This window comes from Patiria miniata, unplaced genomic scaffold, assembly GCF_015706575.1.
Source record: "Patiria miniata isolate m_02_andy unplaced genomic scaffold, ASM1570657v1 HiC_scaffold_5, whole genome shotgun sequence".
In the NCBI taxonomy this organism is placed as follows: Eukaryota; Metazoa; Echinodermata; class Asteroidea; order Valvatida; family Asterinidae; genus Patiria; species Patiria miniata.
The window spans coordinates 37,891,186-37,914,963 of NW_024037072.1; the positions used below are offsets into that span (position 1 = coordinate 37,891,186).

Sequence of the window (23,778 nt, forward strand, 5' to 3'; positions counted from 1 at the left end):
TGCGCTGCTGCTTAATGCACGCGAGCTGCCTCTGCACCCCTCCAAAGTTTACCCCAAAAATATTGGTTACACGTTTCCCCAGAATGCTCATAAATTTATATAATGTTTATATATTTTTAGTTTCCAGAAAGTGAGTTCTTTTAACCAGGAGATCAATGTGACAATGAAGGAGACACTGTCACAGGTTTTCTCCATCATGTCCCTAAATTTACAAATTGTAAAATGATGAAATAGATATAAATTAAGAAAACCCCAAAATAAGTTAGGGTAACAAAATGAATGGCAGCCCTATGTTTACTTGATTTTATAGCAACTTTTCTGCACTGAGAAGTTATTTTCTGTGAATTTTTAATCAGTTATAATTGAAAGTACTGGTGTAAATTACTGATGGCCTTATTTTATGAATTATTCAGGGACAACAATTTAAAAGGGAAAGTTTCCACCGAAATGCTACCCTTCAAGAATTATAAAGTTAATTTTCTCGATTTCAAACAATTAAAAAACATCACCTGTAACTATTTTTTATTTCCACGTGCGAACACAATGTCACTGCACGTATTGGCCATTGATAATTAGAACAATAGTGAACTTGACCGTTTTAAAAGGATGTCTTAACTTTATACATGTATTTGGTCTACTTTCAATAATCAAAGCTGTAATTTTAGGTATGAGATTTAAACATCCAGTAATTAATTTTTAAGGAGTTCTCTGTTTCTTGTGACAAACTCAGTTTTCTTTACAGCTTGTTCAAACTTGAAGTTTTTTCCAGGCCTGAAATAAAGTGTTTACCCGCTCAGCCAACAAACAGCACCTGGTGAGGGGCAGCTATTTAGAGTTTTTGAAAAGTCAAAACTTTCTGGGATTAACGGAGCCAATAGCCACGCCCACTTTTTTTATTTAACACGTGCGAACGCGATGTCACTGCACGTACCTTACTTATTCGTTTACAAATTTTAAGTTCTCACGTGCGAACGCAATGTCACTGCACGTACCTTACCTATTCCTTATTGCTTTGCTAATTTTGATGTCCACGTGCGAACGCAATGTCACTGCACGTACCTGACATTGAATCTATAACTGTAGCTAACATAATTAATACAATATAAAACGATACATGCGTAATAAGTACAATTTCAACAAAAGACGTACCTGTCGTCTCGGCGCTGATCTCCGTGCAAGACAGCGATGACGATGCTGACTGTGTGCTACAGCCAACACCAACCAAATAAACCTACAGAACTTAGCTAATAATTTAACCCATAAATATAAATATGTGTTATAGTTGAGAACGTTCTTAGGGCATAAAGTGAAAGTGTATGTGTGAGCGTGAGGAGCACAATGACAGTCAACGCTGTACTGAAACAACTAGTCTAAGACATGCGGCCGAGCATGCTACGTCGTAGTAGTCAGTGAGGCATGAATGTAACAATGCGTGCCCGTATTCTATAAACACGTTATTTGCATAATATTGCATCCAGGACAAGCCGTGGCTACTTTTTAGAAATGGCATTCCGACGAGAATGCTAATGACGTAATCCTATAATGGGCGACTGCAACTATAGTCGCAAGCTGTAGGCCGGCGGTTTGGGGGTTGCAAAACGCAGTGGTCCAAAGCAATGTTCTATGTGGCCATACAAAGTTTTTTTTTAGAAGGGTGACACCTGACAGTTGTTATGGCACGCGGCGCAAAAGTCATCATTCTGCTGGATTTTTTAAATAACTTTATTGTAGACTTAAACTTTTCAAAATCTTAAAATGAACCGCAGGGAATTACAGTCTAGACTCCATTCAATTTTGAAGTTGAACAAAGAATTTGAAATCGCTGCGGTGCATATACTATGCAGGAGCCTGCGACCTTCATACCAGCGCTGTGTAATTTCTTTCCCAGGTAGCCTTCACAATTTTATGTTGTCCCATGGAGGAAGGAATCCTTCCTCCATGGTTGTCCCTAAAAAAACCCATTTTCTTTTCGTTGATATATCGGTCCTTTTTTAAAAAGAAGGAAATTGTTAATAAGAGCGTGTCTTAAAAACAACTTCCATTAAGACAAGGTGTTATGTAATCGGGTATGTGGCACGCGTGACTCACGAGTTTACACGTGCATTTGTTTTGCATACAGAGCGCCCTCATGGTCGACGTCCAGATAAAACTTTTTAGTATGGTAACCCAAAGGTCTGCGACTTTTCGTATTAAAATTGGCGTTGAGAGCCTGGGTACACTGCAGAAGACTTATCAGTATTGGTTGCGTACGAATTACACAATCATCAACACAATATTTTGCAGCAGCAAAGGTTTGTGGTTTTATCTTCGTCTGGTGCATTTGCATGAGAAGAATAGATAACTACTTGAAGTAGTAGGCCAAAGGGAAAGAAATAGCCATATTTTTACGGTAATTTCTTTTAATTGTTTTTTGGAAAGATTCACATATCTGGCCATCATTCATGATCACCACTTTTTTCCTTTCCATTCAGTGTAGGCCTATGTATTTTTATGTATCCTCGACCCTCCATAATCTGCGCAGGTAACGCTTGCGCTTGCAAGGCACGCGCGTTGCCACACACAAACTCAAGGTGAGTGCGTAGAAATAAGACCGCGTAGCTTTAGGGGGTCTGACGGTATTGTTATACCTCTGTCTAGCTCCAATAATATGTGGCCAATTTACTGGACTTCCTCCGTAAATAAAGGCCACACTTCCACCTAGATTCGTGAACGTGGCTTGTATACAACGCCACGGTCAACTTCCACCATGTACATGTCAAACTTTGTCCAATTTTTATTTTCCCATTTAGGCTTAATTTGTAGTTTATTTTTGCTTAGCATACTCACCCTCTTTATACGGTCATACTAATATAGCGTCAACACAGCGTCAATACACGCAGAAGCGTCAACACAGCATCAACACAGCGTTAACACCTACAAAACGCATTCAAATTGACAAAACCAGTGTTCAAACTGAACAGTATGGGTAAAAATAAAATTTTGGCCCAAAATCAATACGTTAAACGTCAGAAAATTGCAATTTTCCGTTCAAGAAAATTGGCTCTCGGTGCAGCTCCGAAATCTGCAGCCATGTTGCTTCAGGGGCAGTGTGGACGATGCCATTATGCAAAAGGGGTGATAGCATTATACAATGAATCACAAAGGGCGGCCATTCATGTGAATCCGCATACAACATCATAATTTCATTCAACTTGCACACCCATATCTGAAATGGTGTAGTCCAAGAAGGACAACGGCAGTGGTGCTTGAAAGATATTTTTCGCGTGAAAAAAACTCCATTTTCATAAACGAAATGTAACATCTGACCCACCAAACATCTCTTTAAGTCTAAAGTTTTCAGTTCTATGCCTTTTTTGTCAATTTAGAATGCGTTTTGGCAGTGCTGACGGTGTGTTGATGCTTCTATCATGTGTTGACGCTGTGTTGACGCTTATTAGTACGACCCTCTTTATAGGCTAATCAGAAAGTGCTGCCTTTTTCAGATGTCTATTTTTCGTGAAATTTCCAGATTCGTTTGCACACGTTTACATATCAAAATTTTAACATGAAATTTCAAAACAATTAGACAGCTGAAAAAGGCAGCACTTTCTGATTAGCTTATAAAGAGGGTGAGTATGCTTCTAAAGTAAAAATAAACTACAAACTAAGCCTAAATGTGAAAATAAAAATTTGACAAAGTTGACATGTTTTTGTACATGGTGGAAGTGTGGCGTTTATTTACGGAGGTAGTCCAGTAAATTGGCCACATTTATGGGGCTAATCTCTGTCTTGAATACTGTATTTTCATTGGCCTAGAACGATCACGTGTTAAGTCTATGAAAAGTCATAGCACACTCCCCGTGGGATATCACTTACATGATATCAGTGTGCTGTGACTTTGTACATACAGTACGTACGGTGTGAAACGCTTGTATCATTAGTACTCACGCTATTTTCAGGGCTGCCAACTCTCACGCATTGAGCGTGAGACTCACACATTTCAGGTAATTCGTATTCTCTCATGCCCACACAGGATTTCTCACGCTAAAAAAAATATATAAAAATAATAAATAAAACAAGTATTTAAGAATCTTACAACTTTATAATACAGTTAATTCTGTCCCAGCGTGTGTGCAGGGTTTTCTGGTCGCGCGACGAACGATTGCATTGGCTGTCATCGCATTGGCGGCATACACTGCACATTTCCCACCGTGCTCTACACACAAAATGATTTCTCATTGGGAAAATCCCTCAACACGCATTTACACAGCGACGGTGTCATAGCAAAGTGGAACCCCACATATTTTCTGAGCCATGATTTTGTATTCCTATAATAATGTTCTTTTGCTAAAAAAAAAATGATTAAATCGGTCAGAAATTGCCTCAGATCACACCATAGAGCATCTAGAATTTTTTTTTGGGCCCTATTTCCGGTTTTTCTTCATATTTCCTGAGTATAGAGTGTTTATACGTCAGTGAAGGGCAAAACCTAATTTGATTTACATCACCTCGACGCAAAATTCCATCTTATGAATAGTAAATGGGGTACCCGCTGTTATAACACCTCACCCACAGATTCTGTCTTGATTGGCCGAGAGCGAGTCACATGTTACTTTCTAATTTTGCTATCTTTCTGTGCACGCCAAAAGTACTATACCCATAGCAACCAAAGTACTATACCATTAGCAACCAAAGTACTATTTCCACGGCGCGGTATTTGTGTGCAAATGCATGCTGGTTTGCGCGTTGTGCGTAGCGCCTATTGTTCCAAAGAGAGCGCGCCGCAGAGTTGGGTTCAAACATTTCGTGAAGGGGTAGTTTCAAAGAGAGAAATACATTTTCCGCCAATTTTGTATTGAAATTGAAGTTTATTTCAACTGTGTTTAGATTAAATAATTTAGATTAAATTATTTAGTCTGTGAAGGGCAAAACCTAATTTGATCCATATTTCCTCTTGATATGTGTCTTTTAAGTTGCTTTCTAAAATGTCATTTCTAGAAAATGTTCACGATGCACTTAACAATCACATTCCCTTTGATTGTTGACAGTTCAGGCAATAATCGACAGCTCTGAATATGGCTCAGACGAGGCTATCGGACTGCTTGAAAGCACTGCGTGGAATGGGACTGATAACCAGGGCCTTCATTGATGTACAGAGCAAGGAATGCAACCAAGTATGGAGTAACTGCAGCCTCAAGTCAGCCACTCAGGGAGCACAGACCAAGGCTGAGGAAGCTGTCAGCAATGCCGTGGTCTTTGCCTCCAAGTTCGGGTCATCACAGGTAAGGGGTGCTTTTGTTACGCCCCAACTATGGTATTGGTCCCAACTATAGTTGGGATTGCCCCAACTATAGTTAGGACGGTCCCAACTGTAGTTCCACAGTTGGGCTGGCCCAACTATAGTTGGGAGTCATCAAGGGGGCCCATCTATAGTTGGGCCCCTCCAATCTTTTTATTTTGCGGTGTCCCAACTGTAGTTTACATTGATATACAACTATAAAACATTTCTTACAGCTCTGATACACGTCTGACTTAACTTTGAACTACTGAAATTTGCTATTGGTGGGGCCCATCTACAGTTGGGCCATGGCAATCTTTTTATTTTGCAGTCCCAATTATAGTTTATGCTGCTGTACGACTATAAAACATTCCCTACAACTCTGATGTAATCGGCCTTTACTCTGGACCAATAATGGGTGGGGCCTATTTATAGTTGGGCCACTACAATATTTTTATTTTGCGGTCCCAACTATAGTCTACATTGATGTACGACTATAAAACATTCCCTCACACGTCTGACTTTACTTGGTACCACTCGGAAATTAGCTATGGTGGGGCCCATCTATAGCTGGGCCACGCCAATCTTTGAATTTTGCATAAAAATGTTGCTGGACTATACTGAAACCCAGCTGGACAACTCATCCAACTAGGCAGTACCACTGATGCCAGCGCCGCGGAACATTAACACCCTGTATCGAGCGTCCGGCGCAACTCCAGTCCTAACTATAGTTGGGCCCACCCAACTGCCGCACTATAGGTGGGACAGTCCCAACTATAGTTGGGACCGATGCGATAGTTGGGGCGTAACACTTTGATCAGGTTCTTTTCTGAGTCCAACTTGTTTGCAGACATGCAAGGTGGTGTACTGCTTACCCTCCGTTTTTTTTTCAGAACCATACATACTCACAAAAGAGATTTGGCCACATGGTGCTACCGCAACAACTTACCTTGTTATTACCCTTCACCGTGCAATTATTACCCTTCACCACATTTTCTCGGCAAAATGTTTTGCGTTCCCCCCATCTTTTCATGTAGCTGCTGCATTCTGCTAGGGCAATGTTCGTGTGTGCGCACTACCCCTGTGTGCTAGTTGCACGATTTCTTCATGAAGCGCATGCGTAGCAGACAGTAGCGTACTGGTAACCAGTGCGATTGTCTACTACGCATGCGCTCACCTGTGTGTGAAACCTGGCATGCGTGCTTGGTTAGCAGCAAAACTAGTGTCTGACACGTGATGTAGCCCAGGTGGACTCCCTTTCCTCCCTACGTAACGGAGGGAGTCCAGGGTATAAAGTGCTCAAAACCGGGCGAAAAAATTTATGACCAGTATTTTTAATATTTTTACCTTGTTGGAGAAGCTAATTTTTACGTCGTAGTATTATATGTAGCCTTACCTATTGGGCCGCTGGGTTCAGAAATTCCATATGCAATGCTGACCGACCTTAATCTGGAAAATAAACTCGAAAGCAACGTTAAACTTGTACGTGTTTGTAGACTCTTTTCATCAGTTTCTCACCGCCGAGTCTATTCTAGTCGTACATGATGTACGTCTGTGCAGCGTGTAGTCTGGTTCCCTAGACCGGACAATTATTCTCGACGTTCATATCACGTCTGGTCCGGGGGCCAGACTATGCAGCATGAATATGCAGTGCGCACGCGCGATTTGCTTAGTAACCACCCTCGTACGCACGTTCTGTGTACACGTTCTGTGACTGTTTTGTCGTTGTGTGATTGCCTAATGATGTTTTGGGATGACTTGTGATTACTTATGAGGTCTTGTGATGACTTTGTGGTGTCTTGTGATGAGTTGTGGTGTCTGTTGATGACTTATGATGTATCAAAACGACTTATAACATTATGATTACTTGCGATAACTTGATCACAACTTTTGCTTCGATTGGCAATTCGCAGAGAAACATTGATGAATTCTCAGAGTCGGTAGCAGACGAGGATCCCACGAGATGGGCCTACTCTACTGGCTCCCCATCCCCAGACCATGACGTGCCTCCAACAGAACCAACACCCAGCCCTCACAGACCAGACAAACCAGACACTGCAGAAACACCAACTTCAACAATACACAGGTTATTATACCTTTATGCTTTTTTGAAGAAAAACTGCAGAACAAGTGTATATGTAAATTCCGTGAGTACGGGGAGTACTTTTCCATGAGTACGAGTGCTTTGCCATGCATGTATGTATGAGTAAGAGTACAAGGCAATTTTATTTCCATAAGTATATACGAGTACAGGTACATTTCCATGAGTATGTGCATATTTCAATGGGCATCCATTTTCTCAAGGGATTTTTTGCTGTCAAACTAGGCAAAAGAAAATGCGATAGCCACCCAAACAGTAGAAAAAAGGTTCTTTGCCTACATGTACATGTACCTCTTAAAAAATTTACAATCCTAGTAGGAGAACATTTCAATGGGTACAAGTAAGAGTACTTTGCCACGAGTACGAGTACAAAAGATGTACTTGAGTACGAGTATTGATTTATTTACTTAATTGGGTGGCCAATTCTGGCGATTCACAATTCAGTGCGCCACCAAGAGTTTGCCACGGAGAGTTCATTTTTCAAGATCACGGTCGACGAAACATGGCCCATTTGAATGAGTGTCAGTAGAAAACTTGAGCTAATTTGTTATAGATTGGGGCAAAGCATTCTGCCGCCTTACAAAAAAACTCCATATTGATAAAATGAAAAGAAAAGGGCAAACAGATGCTTGAATCATACGCTTACGAACTTTCTGGCCGGAAAAACTAACAATTTCAAATGTCCCGCGCTGCGAATTTGTCGACCATCTCCCACAATGCACTGGGAAAAATGAACTCTCCGTGGCAAACTCTTGGTGGCGCACTGCATTGTGAATCGCCCGAATTCAGTGGAATCCACCGGTCTCCCATGGGGCACAGTAAAGAGAAGCCAATGTAAAGATAATTACAGTTTTAGAAGTGGGAGGAAAAGCCACGGAATCGGGCCAGGACTGAAAACCCAATTCACATATATTGGTCCAGGCAGGAATCGAACCCGGTCACAGTATGAGTATGAGTATGATTGTGCGCACTACAATACTGTGTAAGTACATCCCTCCCTCCTTCATCCCCAAATTTGGAGGTACCACTTGCATTAAATGTCATTTATATTAATTCACGTCTTTCTGGAAATGAAAGGAAGGGTTCCTCCAAAGCGAAAAGGCTTTGTAGCTCGGGTCTTGAAAAAGCAAAACAGAAATTGATGACTGAATGCTCCGTTTGAAAAATATGATTGAACTTAAAAGTAGTTAAACTATAATATGTGACCTGTTCTGTCAAAAGCAGATGCTTCTGGGCAGAGGTTGAAATTGAGATAGGGCAAAAAAACGCTGTGGGGGTGATTTTTATCGATTTTCAAATTTTTGCGTATTTGTAATCCTGAACATGTCTAAAATATACTATAAAAGTTTGAAACCCTAATTTGAACTCTACATATACTATTTTTGATGATTTGTTAAGGTATATCAGTTAAAGAAATTACTGTTTTGTGACGTTGGTGGCCATTTTTTCCGTTTTCTACTTTTCGACACAATGAACTTCAAAATAGCATAACTCTGCCCAGGAATGACCGGTTTCAAAAATTAAACCACCTATTAAAAGGAAAAGGAACATATTTTAACAATATGTAAAAATATCATTTTTGAACTTCTGCCCAGAAAAGTCTGATTTTGACAGAACAGGTCACATATTAGTAAGAATCTTTACTTGAAATACTGCACCACCATAAAGCTGTATGCACCATTTCTAACACCTTACCTTTCTCCATACAACCTCAGAGCAACAGAAATGCCGAAACCAAACGGCTCCACTCCACCAACTCAGAGCCGAGGTCTGCACACAGCCGCACCCCCATTCACCATTCGTCATCGGAGGTCTCTACATTATGAATCCTCCACCGGTATGACCGAGGAGCAGTTACAGAAGCTGCGAATGAAAGCCAAGTCTTCCAAGCTGCCCAAACCTAAAGGGCCTCTCATCAAACCTAAAGTAGGTGGATTTCTGGGTTGTAGGGTTCAAGAGTTTGGGGAAATTCATCATAGTTGCTTGTTTTGCCTGAACTGAAGTAAAAGTAGCTACCCCATATGCGTGCATGCGTGATGCATGTATTATATAACCGACATACAGACCCTTGTCATTTGATTGGCGGAACTCACATCACATGACATTCATTATTGCTCCCATTCACACAGGGGCTCAAAAAGTCCCATTTGCCCAAATGCATGCTGGTGTGCGCGTTGAGCGTAGTGCGTTGAGCATTGCGCATATTGCGCCAGTGGCTACAGAGTTGGGTTCAAACATTTCGTGAAGGGGTGGTTTGGAAGAGAGAAATACATTTCCCACCAATTTTGTATTGAAATAGAAGTTAATTTTAACTGTAAATCAAATGACAAGGATCCATATGTTAGTTATATAAAGCAAATATTGAGTGGTTTTAAATTGTGAAACGGGAGAAATATTATCGCTCTGTAAAATCTGGACTTTTCCATTTCACTTGGCTACGCCTTGTGAAAAAAAAGTCCAGATTTTACCTTGCGATAATATTCCTCCCATTCCACTCTGAGCCACTCAATATTTGTATACTATTGCCTAACTGGTTAGCTTCTAGACTCCCAACCATACAACAATTGTGATCATATGTAAAGGGTAGTTGATGGTACTGTACTAAAACTTTCAGAAAATGATTCTGAGTGAGGTATTTTACCTCAGAATTTTTTTCACTTTTGATAATGAAACAAATTGTGTACGAGGTGATGTAAAACAAATACAGCATGGTTTATTTTGTGGAAAAAGTGCATAATTACTGGGGTTGGCTGATTTTTGGCCGACTCCCTCCACTTCACATTGGGACTAGGGGTGTGCATTGACGGGTTGTACGGGAACTGTACGGGAACCGGGCACCCGATTGGAAAAAAAAATGAGTACCTGGGTACCTGTTAAAGAAAGCCAACCCAAAAATTCAAATATTGAGAGTTGCTGTCCAAATGTGTACAGTGAGCTTTATAGTTTTGTGGTGACAACTGCAACTTTTGTGAAAAGTGGTTTTTGTTTGTCCATATGTAACCTGGTTTTCATTTTGAAATTTCCCCACAAATGACATTCAAAACATTTCTTTTTCATTGTCTGAGAAGTTACTAAGTAATTTGTAAAGTTGGTTACGGGTACCTGATCCCATAATCTGAAACTGGTTCCTGACATCAGCGGTCGGGTACTGGGGTACCCGGTTCCAATGCACAGCCCTAATAGGGAGGTGGTCAACTCAACTAACATTGAGGGACCAGTAATGCTGCGCTACTTGATGGTAGTATTCGCAGTTGACCAAATACTACCAGATATCCATACATACATATGTAACCTACTCCTCAGTCCTCCATATTCTTTGGCTAGACTGTCACTTATTTCTCCCCTCACTCTGGAATAAAACAGGTACATGTACCTGTGAGGAGGAGTTGTGATTGATTTAAGCTGTTTACTCCCCAGGGATCTGATATGACCTGATAATAATAATAATAATAATAATCGGCATTTAAGAACGCTCTTTTTAGTAAACTAAATCACAGCGCTTACAAATAATGAACAATTAAAAATAATTCATAAATACCTCAGACAGTTTAGCCATTCCTATTGGTCGAGAGCCCGTCACGTGGCCGGTATTAAACGGATGATAAAGACATGGCTAGCTGGTCTTAAACACTTTTCCAGTGTCACAATAAAATGTGGACTCCTAAAAATCCAGTGCCTCTTATCGTTTCATTGGTTGAACGTTCACAATCCTCACGTAGGCATGCGCAACACTACCAGGGAGTTAGAATTTTATAGTTCTAAATTCAAAACGCAACGCGCCAGGTGCGTTCTGCGCGACATCGCGTAGAACATGATACGCGCGCGTCAATCTCCATAAAAGGGTTGTTTTCATCTTACTCGCCAGCTGAACACTCCATTATTTTGCAGGAGGGATGTTTCAAAAAGCATAAAGTGAATTTGTTGAACAAATCGGGATGTTTTGAACGAATTATATGATTTTTTTTGGCCGAAAAGGTATTTATGAATGGGAATAAATATGTACTCCGTCGGTATTTATCACTCTGTTTAAGACCACTTAGAGTCTGGGTGCTGATAATTACCCTCGCCTCCGGCTCGGGTAATTATCAGCACCCAGACTCTAAGTGGTATTAAACAGAGTGATAAAAACCTCCGGAGCACACATTTATTCCCTTAATAAATAATTTAAGTTAAATAATAAAAACAGGTAGCATAGACAATGAATTGATTATTGGTGGAATAAATTGGTCTTGATCAGCTTCTTGAATTGCTCGAGAGATTTGGCATTTTGAATGGAAAAGGGCAGACTATTCCACTCCTTCGCTGCAGTGACTGTGAAGGTTCTGTCACCAGCTTTGTTGTGGGTACGAGGGGAAGTCAGGCGAAAAGGATTAGAACTAGAACGGAGGACCTTATCAATGTTTTATGTGCCCAATGTGCAGGGGTTGTAATGATGTAGCTACTTGGATGCCGATATTTGTGCTAATGTTCACCTTATAAATTGACGTTATTGTTACTGTCATTCTGTATATTACGGATTCGATTGTAAATTTCTATCAAGCTTATACTAAACAAGCTTTTTTTCTTATTTTTTGGGCAGTTGAGTGAGCAAGCCAAGGAGAGGTCAGTGCCAGCATCTCGGCTAGGCAGGGTCTGGAACTTTGGAGGTAAGATTCATCCTTAAAATGTACGGTTTTTTTGGTCGTCTTAACCCCATTTTGTGTGCAGTTATTAAGCGCAAAATATTCTGCTAACGGTACCCCCATCCAAGTCAAAAGCACAGCGAAGAGGATGTTAACGTTAACCAGAGGCAGAAATCGCTTTTCTGGAGTTCCAGAAGTTAGGGGCCTAAAATCAACTTAAGCCGAAGCCGAAGACGAAATCCCCATATGCGTGCAAGCATCAGTATGTCAAGACTGTGAAATTTCATCAAGGCTATATCAATTACAACACTTCAAGGGACATCGTGTCCTGGAATAGGCCCATTTCGGCTACAAAACGCGTTTTGAATGAGACGATGTTAATCGAAAAGAACATTTTAAAGTAGGATTATATACACCCACACAACTATCCTTTAAAAACTGGGCATTTTTGTATTATGAATTTTGAGACCCCAAAAAATCAGGTTGTTCAGTGATGGTTGTCATTCCAGTCGTTAAGTGTTCGCCTTCTGCGGACGTGTAAGAAAACACATTTGTGCATTGGTGCTGTGTGTAATTTATGTGACACACACAACGTGTATCGTACATTGAACGAAAATGACAGGAAAAACATATGCGTACTTTGTCGTGTCCGATGTAAACAAACAGGTATTTTTTTTGTCTTTTCTTGGAATGGTAAGACATTAGGTTAGTTTCCTTCAACTAGACCTTTTAAAAAGTGTAAGTAAACAATCAAAAACATTAAAATTTTACGAAGATTTTGGGCTGTAATGCCCCTTTAAGCAGCGCCATAAAGTTGGTCCCCGTTTAATATTTTAATACTGACTTTTCCATTCATCTTATCATTAGGTTTAGCTGCTGGGCTTGGCATAGGCGCGGTCACGGAGAAAGCCAAGAGAAGTCTGGGACTAAAAGAAGGTAAGGTGGAACGTCTCTCTGGTCAAGAGATAAATTGGAGCAATTCACAATGTATTGTGCCACCAAGCGTTTGGAAGAAGTCACTTTTCCACTTCACTGTATTTCCTTCATATATCGTCCTTCAGTTAATTATCCATCGTTCTTTGTTAACATGTGATGAAATCATAGAAAATACATCAAATTCCCCAATATTTACCCCCCGAAACCACCCAAATTGGATGATGCAAGAAATTAATTGTAAACACTACCAAATTTTTGTCGCTTGATGACAAGAACTTGTAAATGAAAATGATTTGCTAATGTCTAGAAACAATGTCGCCTGATTTCCATGATGTACGATAAGAAAAGCAGAACCTGTGCCTAGCTTACCTGTATTGTGAATTGCTCGTATTGGACCCAATACATGATCGACCCATTAGTTTGGTTCAATCACCCAATCCTTTCAGGTGCATTTAGAATCAGGAAGATGCCTTCATTTCATTGTTCAGTTGGTGCACTTTCTCTTTGTTTCATTTACAAGCTGTAATGGTTTTAAAAGATTAAAAGCCACATCATACTCCACAAGAACAAATTAGGTGCCACAAAACATTCCCAGCACTATTTGCCGGAATTGAAATGCTTTCAACTTTTGTGAACTCCTAGTGAGAAAACTTGCCTTGACGTCACAAATTCATGGTCATGTTCACTGTTGGGCCAAGTTTGAACCACTTATTTTCAGGACTGTTAATAATTCACTTGTGTTAGAAATGAATAGTCTAGAGCTTATTTTATCTCAACCATTTGAACCTTATCCCAAACTAGACGGCAAGTTTGGAGGAAGTGTACTCTTCAATGAGGCCAACGCTGAGCGTATCGTGGATACTCTGTGCCGAGTGAGGGGAGCTGCGCTGAAACTTGGCCAGATGCTTAGTATTCAAGGTTGGTGCCGACAAGATTGATGAGCTTTTTGTATGCAGTAACTTGTGCCAAATTTTACACAGCTGCTTAAGAAGAAAAACTGCGCAAATGTATGTACTGGTAGCCTTGTTTTTGTTAATCAGTTCGCGCCGGATGACGTGTACAACTGCAAAGTTTTAGCAGTATTCGGAACGGATGACATAATAAACACGCTAAATAACTGTAAGCAACCCGCTCGCAGCGAACGAGGCCGGGAATATGAGTGTGCTGCCCGAGGGTGATGGCTTCAACCCGCCTGGCATGAGGTTGAGTGAAAAGTAATGCTGCGCCTCGTTCCGTTTGTGTCAAAATAATCCCGGCGTGAATTGGATAATGCTAAACCTTGGCCCTTCTTGCTAGGAACCATCCTCAGTCCTCCAAAATCCTGCACTTATGTTCAAATGAAGGATGTCCACTGCCTCCAATCCTCCAAAATCCTCCTCTTCTTCAAACAACATTCAACCTCAATCCTCCAAAATCAACCGAAACTGAATGTCCATGTGCCCTCAATCCTCCACAATCCTCCAAAATTGTATGTTGTACTCAGCCTTAATGCAAGTCCAAAACCGCCCGGAGGACTTTGGAAGATTGAGGAAGGTTAGGGTTAAGCAAGTGGTATTGGAGCTCGGCAAATTGACGAGAAGTATAATTTTTTGTTCTGCCTCCTAAATGTTTCTTTTTCACAGATAATGCCATGATCAGCCCTGAGCTACAGCGAGTGTTTGACAGAGTCAGGCAAAGTGCAGACTTCATGCCAGCCTGGCAAATGGAGGTACGTTAACGTTGTTCCAATCTAAAGAGATATCGTTGTCTCAGGACACAAGTGTCTGAAGATACACTGTAGAGGTAACTCAAAGAGTCAGAAAACATCAATTATAGTGTTACGTACTTGCATTGACCCTATTACTCCAGAGGCAATTTTTAAAGCAACCACCCTGAATCCTCCAAAATACTTGGCATTACAGGGACGTTCTTTCAACTGACATCAAAGCCTATGCAAAGAAATTTTAGCTGGGTTTTATTTTACATTACTCTGACTATACAACATCTTTCGGAATCCTTCAGCAGGTTTTTAGAGACTTTCGGTCCGGTTGGGAAAGCTAAGGGGGGCACTTCATTTTTACTTAACGTGGTGTTTGGTGCCCTTGGAAGTTACACTCAGTGCAGAGAACATGCCATTAGTGTTTTTGCAAAACTGTCCGATGGTTAGTGTTAATGTTGCAAAATCTTTCAAGAGATTGTCTTTGATCCCACAGAGAGTGTTGAAACAGGAGCTCGGAGACGACTGGAGAAGTAAAGTGGCTTCATTTGAGGATCGACCCTTTGCTGCAGCCTCCATAGGTCAGGTCCATGCTGCTACTACACTGGATGGCAGGGAAGTCGCTATGAAAATACAAGTATGCAGTGTGTATAGACCAACCCGAGCACGCTATCACTGTGTATTTACGGAGGCCCACTTCAATGGGGAAAGCATTGTGCTAGTTATTGTACAAAGCAACTACCCTATGACAGATTATCTGAACAATAGATGGAACAATGCTTTCCGCCATTGCAGGGGGCCTCCGTGGGTGTATAGTGATAGCGTGCTCGGAGTGGTCTATAGACTGATCCGATTAGACTGACGCCATAGACCTATCGCCGTTTGCGAGTTAGCCACGCCCCTTAGACAACCCTATGGAATTTGTGTACGCTAAGCTTTGTTTGTCTCAGAAGTTGCGCGTTCCGCGTCCATTTGTAGATCATGTAATTGGACAATATTTCACAAGCTGCGGTAACGCGATTCTAACACGATTCTACCGTGATAGGTCAATTACAGCAGTGTTTGTGATAAGAAAATTTGAGCTGTGTATAGTAGTGATGAGGTACTTGTGAAGGAACACAAATACAGCACAAGTTGGTGCACAGGTCTTGTCACGGTTAAACAGGGGATGAGCAGTAACAAAGTAATGCCTTTGAGCAATTCCACGGTTACTCACGTTACATTTTTGATGTACTTTTGAGTTTCCTTGGGCTGTAATTGTCTTACTGAAAAGGTTTAATAACTGTTATCCCCATGGTAGATAGAGTAGACCTAGACCTACCTAAGCACCAAAGATGACATCAAGAAAATGTGTTATGTATGATAAGCAAGACCCACAAAATCGGTTACTCACGTTACGAAAATGTAACGTGAGTAACCGTGGAATTGCCCCTTTGTTAAAGCTCATTTGAATCGCTAGTTAATTGAATTGGGAATGGATGACTCGTGATGGACTTACAGGGACTTGTGATTCATCACAAGTCCCTCGATCACAAAACTGAGTTCATGCTCTTTGAGGAGTACAACGAGGCACTTTAAGTCACTTAACCCTAGTCCCCTAGGGTGATTTATTAGGAACCTTCCTCACTCTTGTAAATTCCAACACCATATGTGACCTGCCATAGCATAATGAGGAATAACCCCCACACTTGACTTTTCACGTTATGTACATCATGTTAACGCGCAAATCATTGGCTTTCCAATCATACCAAATTTATTTATGTAGCTGAATTTATTCCAAAGATATGACGTAGGAAGGTCAACAGTATCCTGCCAAGTTTCGCAAACCTCATTTCGAGAAAAACGGCTTTGAAAAGAAGACAGGCATTGCGCCGCCAACAGCAGTGGAAAACGTTCTTCAGTTTTTCCACTTTTTTGGGATTTTTTTCCCAACAAAATTGCTTAATCGACTTTGACATCATTTTTCTAGTCTATCTGACTTGATACGTCATTTACTCAAAACAAGGTTTTGGGGGACATTCCTCATTTTGCCTCAGTAGGTCACATATGGTAAACTGTGCACATAAACAGTTGGACTCCGCCAAACCCTTGTGTGTTGGAGTTTGGCGGGATGGGGATTGTTAGGGTCCAAGGACTAATGGATTAAGATTATTTCAATGTCTTTTTTTTTTTGCAGTACCCAGGAGTTGCGCAAGGAATTGATAGTGACATCAATAACCTAATGGCCATACTCAAAGTCTGGAATGTTCTTCCAGAAGGTAAGCATCAAGAGTATGTCTCTAGGTTTTTTTTTTTTTGGGGGGGGGTAAAGTTTGACTAGATTTGGCATTTTTGCCCCTGATGCATCTAATCCAGTTCCTCAAAAGAGCGGTTTTGAAAGAAATACATTTTTAGGAATTTTGGCACTTGTACCCAAGAATTTTGAGCAAACTTCACGCATGCTATATTCAAGCCTATGCGCGCATGAAAGATATGCTTGGAATTTCTCAGGCCTGCTAGCCGGCTTGACCACGTTTGCCAGGGATGGGCTCGGGACCGGCTGCATTTTGGGACGAAGATCCAAATTCGTTCTTGAGCTAAGTCTAGGTTATTAGCTTGTCTTAATATCAAGTATCTCTTTTGCAGTATTTTATGAATTACATTTCTCAAGCAGAGTTGGTATTCATAGCATCAATCAAAGACATGGTTCACTTTAATAGTTCATGTTTCTTGTACAAAATCTCAATCTCTATTGGCTCCAATCGTATCAAAATTTGACAGTCAACATTTGATTTGTTTTCCCCTCAAGGTCTTTACGTTGAGAATGCAGTTGATGTAGCAAGAAGGGAGTTAGCTTGGGAAGTAGACTACACCAGGGAAGCAGAATGGTGCCGTAAATTCAAGTAAGTCACATCTAACATTTCTAATTCTAGAAATTGGCTGAAGTCACGACCTGTTCAAATGGCAATGTCCAAGACGCGGAAAACTAAAGCCATGGCTTTTGTTGCTTTTTGCTACCTAAAGGGAATGTACAACATTTGCTTTGGCTGCAATTTTCAGAAATTAATGGATTTGGAGGATTAGTATGTTATAGAAAATACTGTTAAACTGACTTGTTTCACGTTTTGGGCTCGTAGATGCTGGAAAATACCAAGAAACCCAATCATTTTCTTGTAGTCTGGTTCCCTGACCCCACTTAAGATGAAACGGAGCAATTTATAGACTTTGGGGACTTGTAAGCTCAGAGAATCAGTCTAGCAGGCTTTTTACCTCTTCACAGATATGTAACCAATTGCACAGAAAGTGCGCAATAACTAAATATTAAAAAAAGCCAGTTTTCTGCAACGCTGGCCGGCTGACCAGCCTTGGAAAAACACAATTTTTCTTGAAAATGTCAGCACACCAGGAGCCACGATTTTACAGGATGCTTTAGACTGTCATTCCCTAACAATCCAGTAAAGTATTTCGTGATAATTTGAATACTGTGTTTTTTTTATGTTTGCAAATGTTGTATTCGTGAAAAATATACTGTCCGTGTTCTTCCAAAAAAAAAATTCATTTTTTTAACTCCTTAGAAATTTTCAGTCTCTGTTATTTTCAAGAAACCAATATTTTTTTTTCTATTTTGGGCATCTGCAACCCTCTAAAAAAAACCAAGGCTTTTATTTTGGACTAGTTTTGCCCCTTAAATGCACCTGAATTTATAGCTGAAATGTTGTTGGAAATTGTTGGAAATTTGTAAAGTAATTTCATAAACAAATGTTGGCAGATGTTTTTGAATTCAGTGTCGCAAAAAAAAAGGGGGAATAACTTTTGCATTGCAAGAAAATTCTCAATTAAAACAAATCTGCTTTTCGTAGTGAAACCTGAAAATAGCACGAACAGTACTTCTTTAAAAACCTGAGATTTAAACCTTCTTCTGTTCTGATTTTGTAGGCACATTCTGAGAGACGATCCCAATTTCCTAGTGCCGGAGGTCGTGTCGGAGCTGTCCACCAAGCAGATCCTGACCACTGAACTAGTGGAGGGAGTGTCATTGGACAAAGCTGAAACGTTCGACCAAGAAACTAGAAATCATGTGAGTGGAATGAAGTCTCCACAAGATCGCTTGTGAAGTCAAAGCACAATGCATTGCCCCTTTACTGCAAATCTCGTTCTGGGTGTTTGTTGCGGAAGTTATTTTTTTTTCGCGTTACTTGATATCAGTATGAAACACCCTGTGTGACAGAGTTGTAACGAGTCACTGATTTTCGTGACTCGAGTCAAGTCGAGTCATTTTAAAGAAGTGACTCGAGTCGAGTTGAGTCATTAGGTCAAGAAGGTCAAGTCGAGTTGAGTTGAGTCACAGTGTGTAGTCGAGTCGAGTCGAGTCGAATCACGTATTTAGTTCGAGTCAATTCGAGTCACAAATATTTGAACACTATACAATAAATACATAGAGAAAGTCATTTTTTTGGCTTTGTTAATTTTACATTTAGGCTACTACATGTGGCAACACCACATTTGACTCTTTATGAAAATAAAAAGGGGGTGCCAGCTGATCGCCATTCAACTAATGGGGACACTGATCAAACCACGTATGTATATGTATACATTATTCGCGAACATTCTAACGTGACGTGAACAAAAACCGTCACCGGTGTAAGTCATTGCAAATATTTTTCGCAAAGTTTTGCTTTTATTGTTGGGACTCGAGTCTTATTAGCCTTCCTCGAGTCGAGTCGAGTCATTCTGATGAGGGACTCGAGTCGAGTCGAGTCATTCTGATGAGGGACTCGAGTCGAGTCATTTGCTCACAGTGACTCGAGTCGAGTCGAGTTATTTGCCCTTAGGGACTCAAGTCGAGTCGAGTTATTTGCCCTTAGGGACTCGAGTCGAGTCACCAAAAAATGTGACTCGAGTCAGACTCGAGTCGAGTCATTGACTCGAGTCATTACAACTCTGCTGTGTGATGAAATTTGATGGACATGGTACCATACAGAACCATGCGGGCCACGGTATCAACTACAGAAGGTCCTAAATGTTGTGAGATCACTCTCAAAACCGGTTCTTTGTATTGAGAGATTGCTAAGCTTATGATGTCGTCAACAAACCTCGTTTTTCTATTCCTATCTAAACGCAAAGCTTTGAATCCTATTGAAAAAAAAATGATCAAATTGAATAATCAGTTGTACAATGGTAATTTAAGTTTGAGTGCCATTGAGTCTAAGGCAGACTTTGTATTGTTTTTCTTGTAGATATGTAAGAACATCCTGAGACTGTGCCTAAAGGAAGTGTTTGAATGGCATTGTATGCAGACAGATCCCAACTGGTCCAACTTCCTGTATAACCAAGACACAAACAAGGTAAATGAACTGATTCAATTCCATCTACCAGGGTAAAACCAAAATATCAACACTGATTTTATGAAATTCCCCCATCCAATTTCCATAGGTCTTTCTCAAATGATGTCACTTCATACAGATTGCTACGTGCATCGGCATTTTGGGCGTCAGATTTTTGTGACGCGCATCGACTGGGCCGTAATTCAAAGAAATTGCAATATTCCTACGAAGATGGTGTCCTATGAGAGAGATCTCATTTCGATGCTGTATAACTCAACCATGAGTCGGAAGTTGCCAGAGCCTTTTTTTTTTTTAGTATTAACAGGCACTTAAAGGGAAGATACAACATTTGCAAGCATCAAAAAAAGAAATGATCAAATTATCACAAAATACCTTACTGGATTGTTAGGGAATGACAGTCTAAAACATCTTGTAAAATCGTGGCTCCTGATGTGCTGACATTTTCAAGAAAGACTGTATTTTTCCAACACTGGTAGGCCGACCAGCGTTGTGAAAAAAACTGGTTTTTTTTCTTCAAAAACTGCTCCTAGTTTTTCATATTTAGCTATTCCGCATTTACTTTGCAATTGATTACACACCTGTGAAGGAGTACAAGCCATGCTAGACTGATTCTTTGACCTTACCATTCCCCAAAGTCTACAAATTGCTCTGTTTCATCTTAAGTGGGGCCAGGGAACCAGACTACAAGAACATGATTGGTTTTCTATGTTTGTCCAGCATCTACAAGCCCAAAACGTGAAACAAGTCAGTTTAAAAATCTTTGCTACATATTACCAACCCCCCAAATCCATCCATTTCTGAAAATTACAGCAAAAGCAAATGTTGTACATTCCCTTTAAACAAATCTTGCACAATGACAATTTATCGAAATAAAGAGCTTGATATGCTCTTCTAATGCAAGTAATAAGTGAAAAGATGTCCTTATCCCCTCATAAAAAGACAAAAAATAACAATCAAACCCGGTGAAAATTACATCCAAGCTAATCTGTTGCAAAATTTGCAAAATATTCATGCTTTCATCTTCTTTTCTCAACAAGCAATTTACTAAGTTCTTTTTTTGCTTAATTGTTTCAGATTTTTTCTTCAAAATTGTTATTTCGAGTAGTATCAATTTTTCAGATATAAATGTTACTTTAGATTGTCCTGTTGTCTCTTTCATACAGCTTGCTCTAATAGACTTTGGTGCTTCCAGGGAATTCCCCAAGTCATTTGTGGATGATTACATCAAGGTAAGATCTGTGCTAAGATCCGTTACCATTGCCAGTCATTCTGTTGCTTCACATCATGTTCGCAAATGCGTACACTCAGCTATCGGAGACATTACCAAAATAGCAGTTCATGTTGTAATTGAACTGTCAGCCTCTTATGAAAGCCTGGTCTCTCTGGCTAAGTTTGCTTTGGGACAAAGACAAACAGCACATGCAGCGAGGGATGTGTATGCTATTGTACACGCATAGCATGTGTAGCAAGTCCCAACTGACGTTACAAGACCACACAATTTGATGACCCATCCTGTGAATTGTTCACATGTGAGAGCTGTCTAATGTGTGAGATGCCTCTGCATATTGTTTTGGTGTCACAGAGCATTTTATTTGAGTTATGCCTTTCTTGGAATTTGTTTGTCGAATTGAGTTGTTCATGAGATGAGTTAATGCGAAATCAGTATTTTTAATGGAATTATTTTCAATGAAATTTGCAGGTAATCAAGGGAGCATCGTCTGGTAGCAGAGATGATGTCTTGGAGTATTCCAAGAGGCTGGGATTCCTGACGGGCTATGAGTCCAAGGTAAAGTCTAGCGAGCCAGTTGATCTGTTGCGAGCTGGGCAGTGCTATTGTATAGGATAACCATTTATAAACGCCAATGAATGGGCTAAATCAGGCATTATATAAAACAAATAGTTTTTTTTCACATTCGTGCAATGGACAGAATAATTTCATTTGGTGACAGATGGAACGTTCTGATCGACTCGGCACTGTCACTTCATGACATTATTCTTACCATTGCACTCATAAACATTCCTTGTTTGTATACTATTCACATTACTGATCTTGGACATTCTGATCGGGGCTGTTTAAACCCATGACTGAATTAAGATTCTCATTCAAAATTGTGCCTTACCATAATTAATAATTTTAATATCCTCCCAACTGACATAGATCACAACATTATCAGTAGAATTTTGACTTTTATAAGGGGGCAAGGGAGTGGCCAAACCCAATTTTTATAAGGGGTGTGGGTTGCTGACTGGTATGGATGGAAAGTAGTGGGGATAAAAAAAAGGCAAAATTTTGGAAAGGGGGAAATTGCCCCCTTTCCTCTGTTGGATATGCCACTAATTTGTACCATGGTAACAGCAATAATAACGAGTGATAACAGATCAGGATCTTGGTGACTATAAGTGCCACAAGTGCTAAGTGCTAACTGTGCCAAAAAAATGGATTCTTTCATATATGTGTCTCCACGTTTGACTTGGTACAGGTAATGGAGAAAGCCCACGTTGACGCCGTCATGATTCTAGGAGAGCCCTTCTCAACCGACGAACCCTTTGACTTTGCGACGCAAGACACCACAAGACGCATCCAGTCCATCCTACCGATCATGCTCAACCACAGACTGGGCCCGCCTCCCGAGGAAAGCTACTCCTTGCACCGTAAGATGTCCGGCGCCTTCTTGCTCTGCACAAAGCTGAGAGCCCAGATTGGCTGTAAGGGGCTGTTTGATGGCATCTACTCCAGATACCAGTTTGACTGAGAAGGCTAAGAGCAGGCTTCAGTAAGGACTGTCTATGGGCTCCGTTCACAAGTACCCCCTCAATGGTAAAAGAAGGGAGAGTTGGGGGAGACCACTGGGAGAGACATTGGCAAGCATTGCTGATGATGCTGGATGCTCAAGCAAAGATGCTATGGCTTTGTGAACATTCATAATAAAATGTGATGTGCGTACCTCGCGCTATACGCACGTGGAATGACCCATTTACAGGGCTTTCAAAAGTGGTCAAACATAGCCCTCTCTTGTTCTTGCACGAAACCCATAGCTTCTTTAAAGTCTGCAGACAATGTAATTTTCCTGAGTTACTGCTGGGTGTGTGAGCTTGGTAGGCTAATTTGCCTTTTGTAACAAAGGTTAATTGGTATGCTAATTTATCTTCAAGCAATCTTCAATCCTGGTTGGTTGATCCATGGCAACAATAAGTGCGGTATTTTCGCACATACATGTAGCAGGGTCCTTATTGCACTCTGTGTATAATGCGGTTCTTGCATGCGTTCTAGGATAACCACTGAAAAGTCCCTACAGCGTGGGCGTTCCCTTTTTGCTGTACATCAAGTTTGCTCGAAGATAAAATTTTTATCCCACTTGTGCTCGTGGAACAGGAAAAATGAAGTTCGTCTGTGTCAATTGTGCCACTCAGCCTTTGGCCTCATGGCATAAGGGGTACAGAGGCCCTACCTTTTTCTGTGTTCTACTCGTGCTCGTTGGTAACTAATATTTACGACCACCTACAGACTCTGTAAATTATGGATTGTTTGGTAGGAATTAAATCATGTACTGCCTCATCAACTTCTCAGGCATTATCAAACATTTGACTAAGTAAGCAGGCATCCCTGTCCCCAGCATTTTTAAAATTTTGACAGGTAATGGACATCTTTACTCATTAAAGATGGTTTTTTTTTGGGGGGGGGGGGTTCGGTTAAGTCCTACAGTAATTAAAATGTACATTCAAAGTCTTTATTTCTTTGTTATAAAGTAGGCAGCCATCCGAAGTTTTAATCCATTGTGATCAGTAGGTAGGGGGCGCTTTGGGCAAGTATAACACGCCCAAGCCAATGGTTAATCAGTGCT

At 40.6% G+C, this 23,778-nt stretch overlaps 1 protein-coding gene across 1 annotated transcript; it reads left to right on the plus strand.

Moving 5' to 3' along the window:
- The first annotated feature begins 2,223 nt into the window (after nucleotides 1-2,223).
- LOC119741524 (atypical kinase COQ8B, mitochondrial-like) lies at nucleotides 2,224-22,703 on the plus strand. The gene is made up of 16 exons (XM_038217311.1): nucleotides 2,224-2,291; nucleotides 5,028-5,261; nucleotides 7,171-7,343; nucleotides 9,074-9,284; nucleotides 11,938-12,004; nucleotides 12,848-12,916; nucleotides 13,718-13,834; nucleotides 14,539-14,624; nucleotides 15,109-15,249; nucleotides 16,789-16,870; nucleotides 17,401-17,494; nucleotides 18,528-18,669; nucleotides 19,829-19,936; nucleotides 21,100-21,165; nucleotides 21,636-21,722; nucleotides 22,417-22,703. The coding sequence occupies exons 2-16, from the start codon at nucleotides 5,055-5,057 to the stop codon at nucleotides 22,687-22,689; spliced, it is 1,923 nt and encodes a 640-aa protein (XP_038073239.1). The 5' UTR covers nucleotides 2,224-2,291; nucleotides 5,028-5,054; the 3' UTR covers nucleotides 22,690-22,703.
- Nucleotides 22,704-23,778: the final 1,075 nt, after the last annotated feature.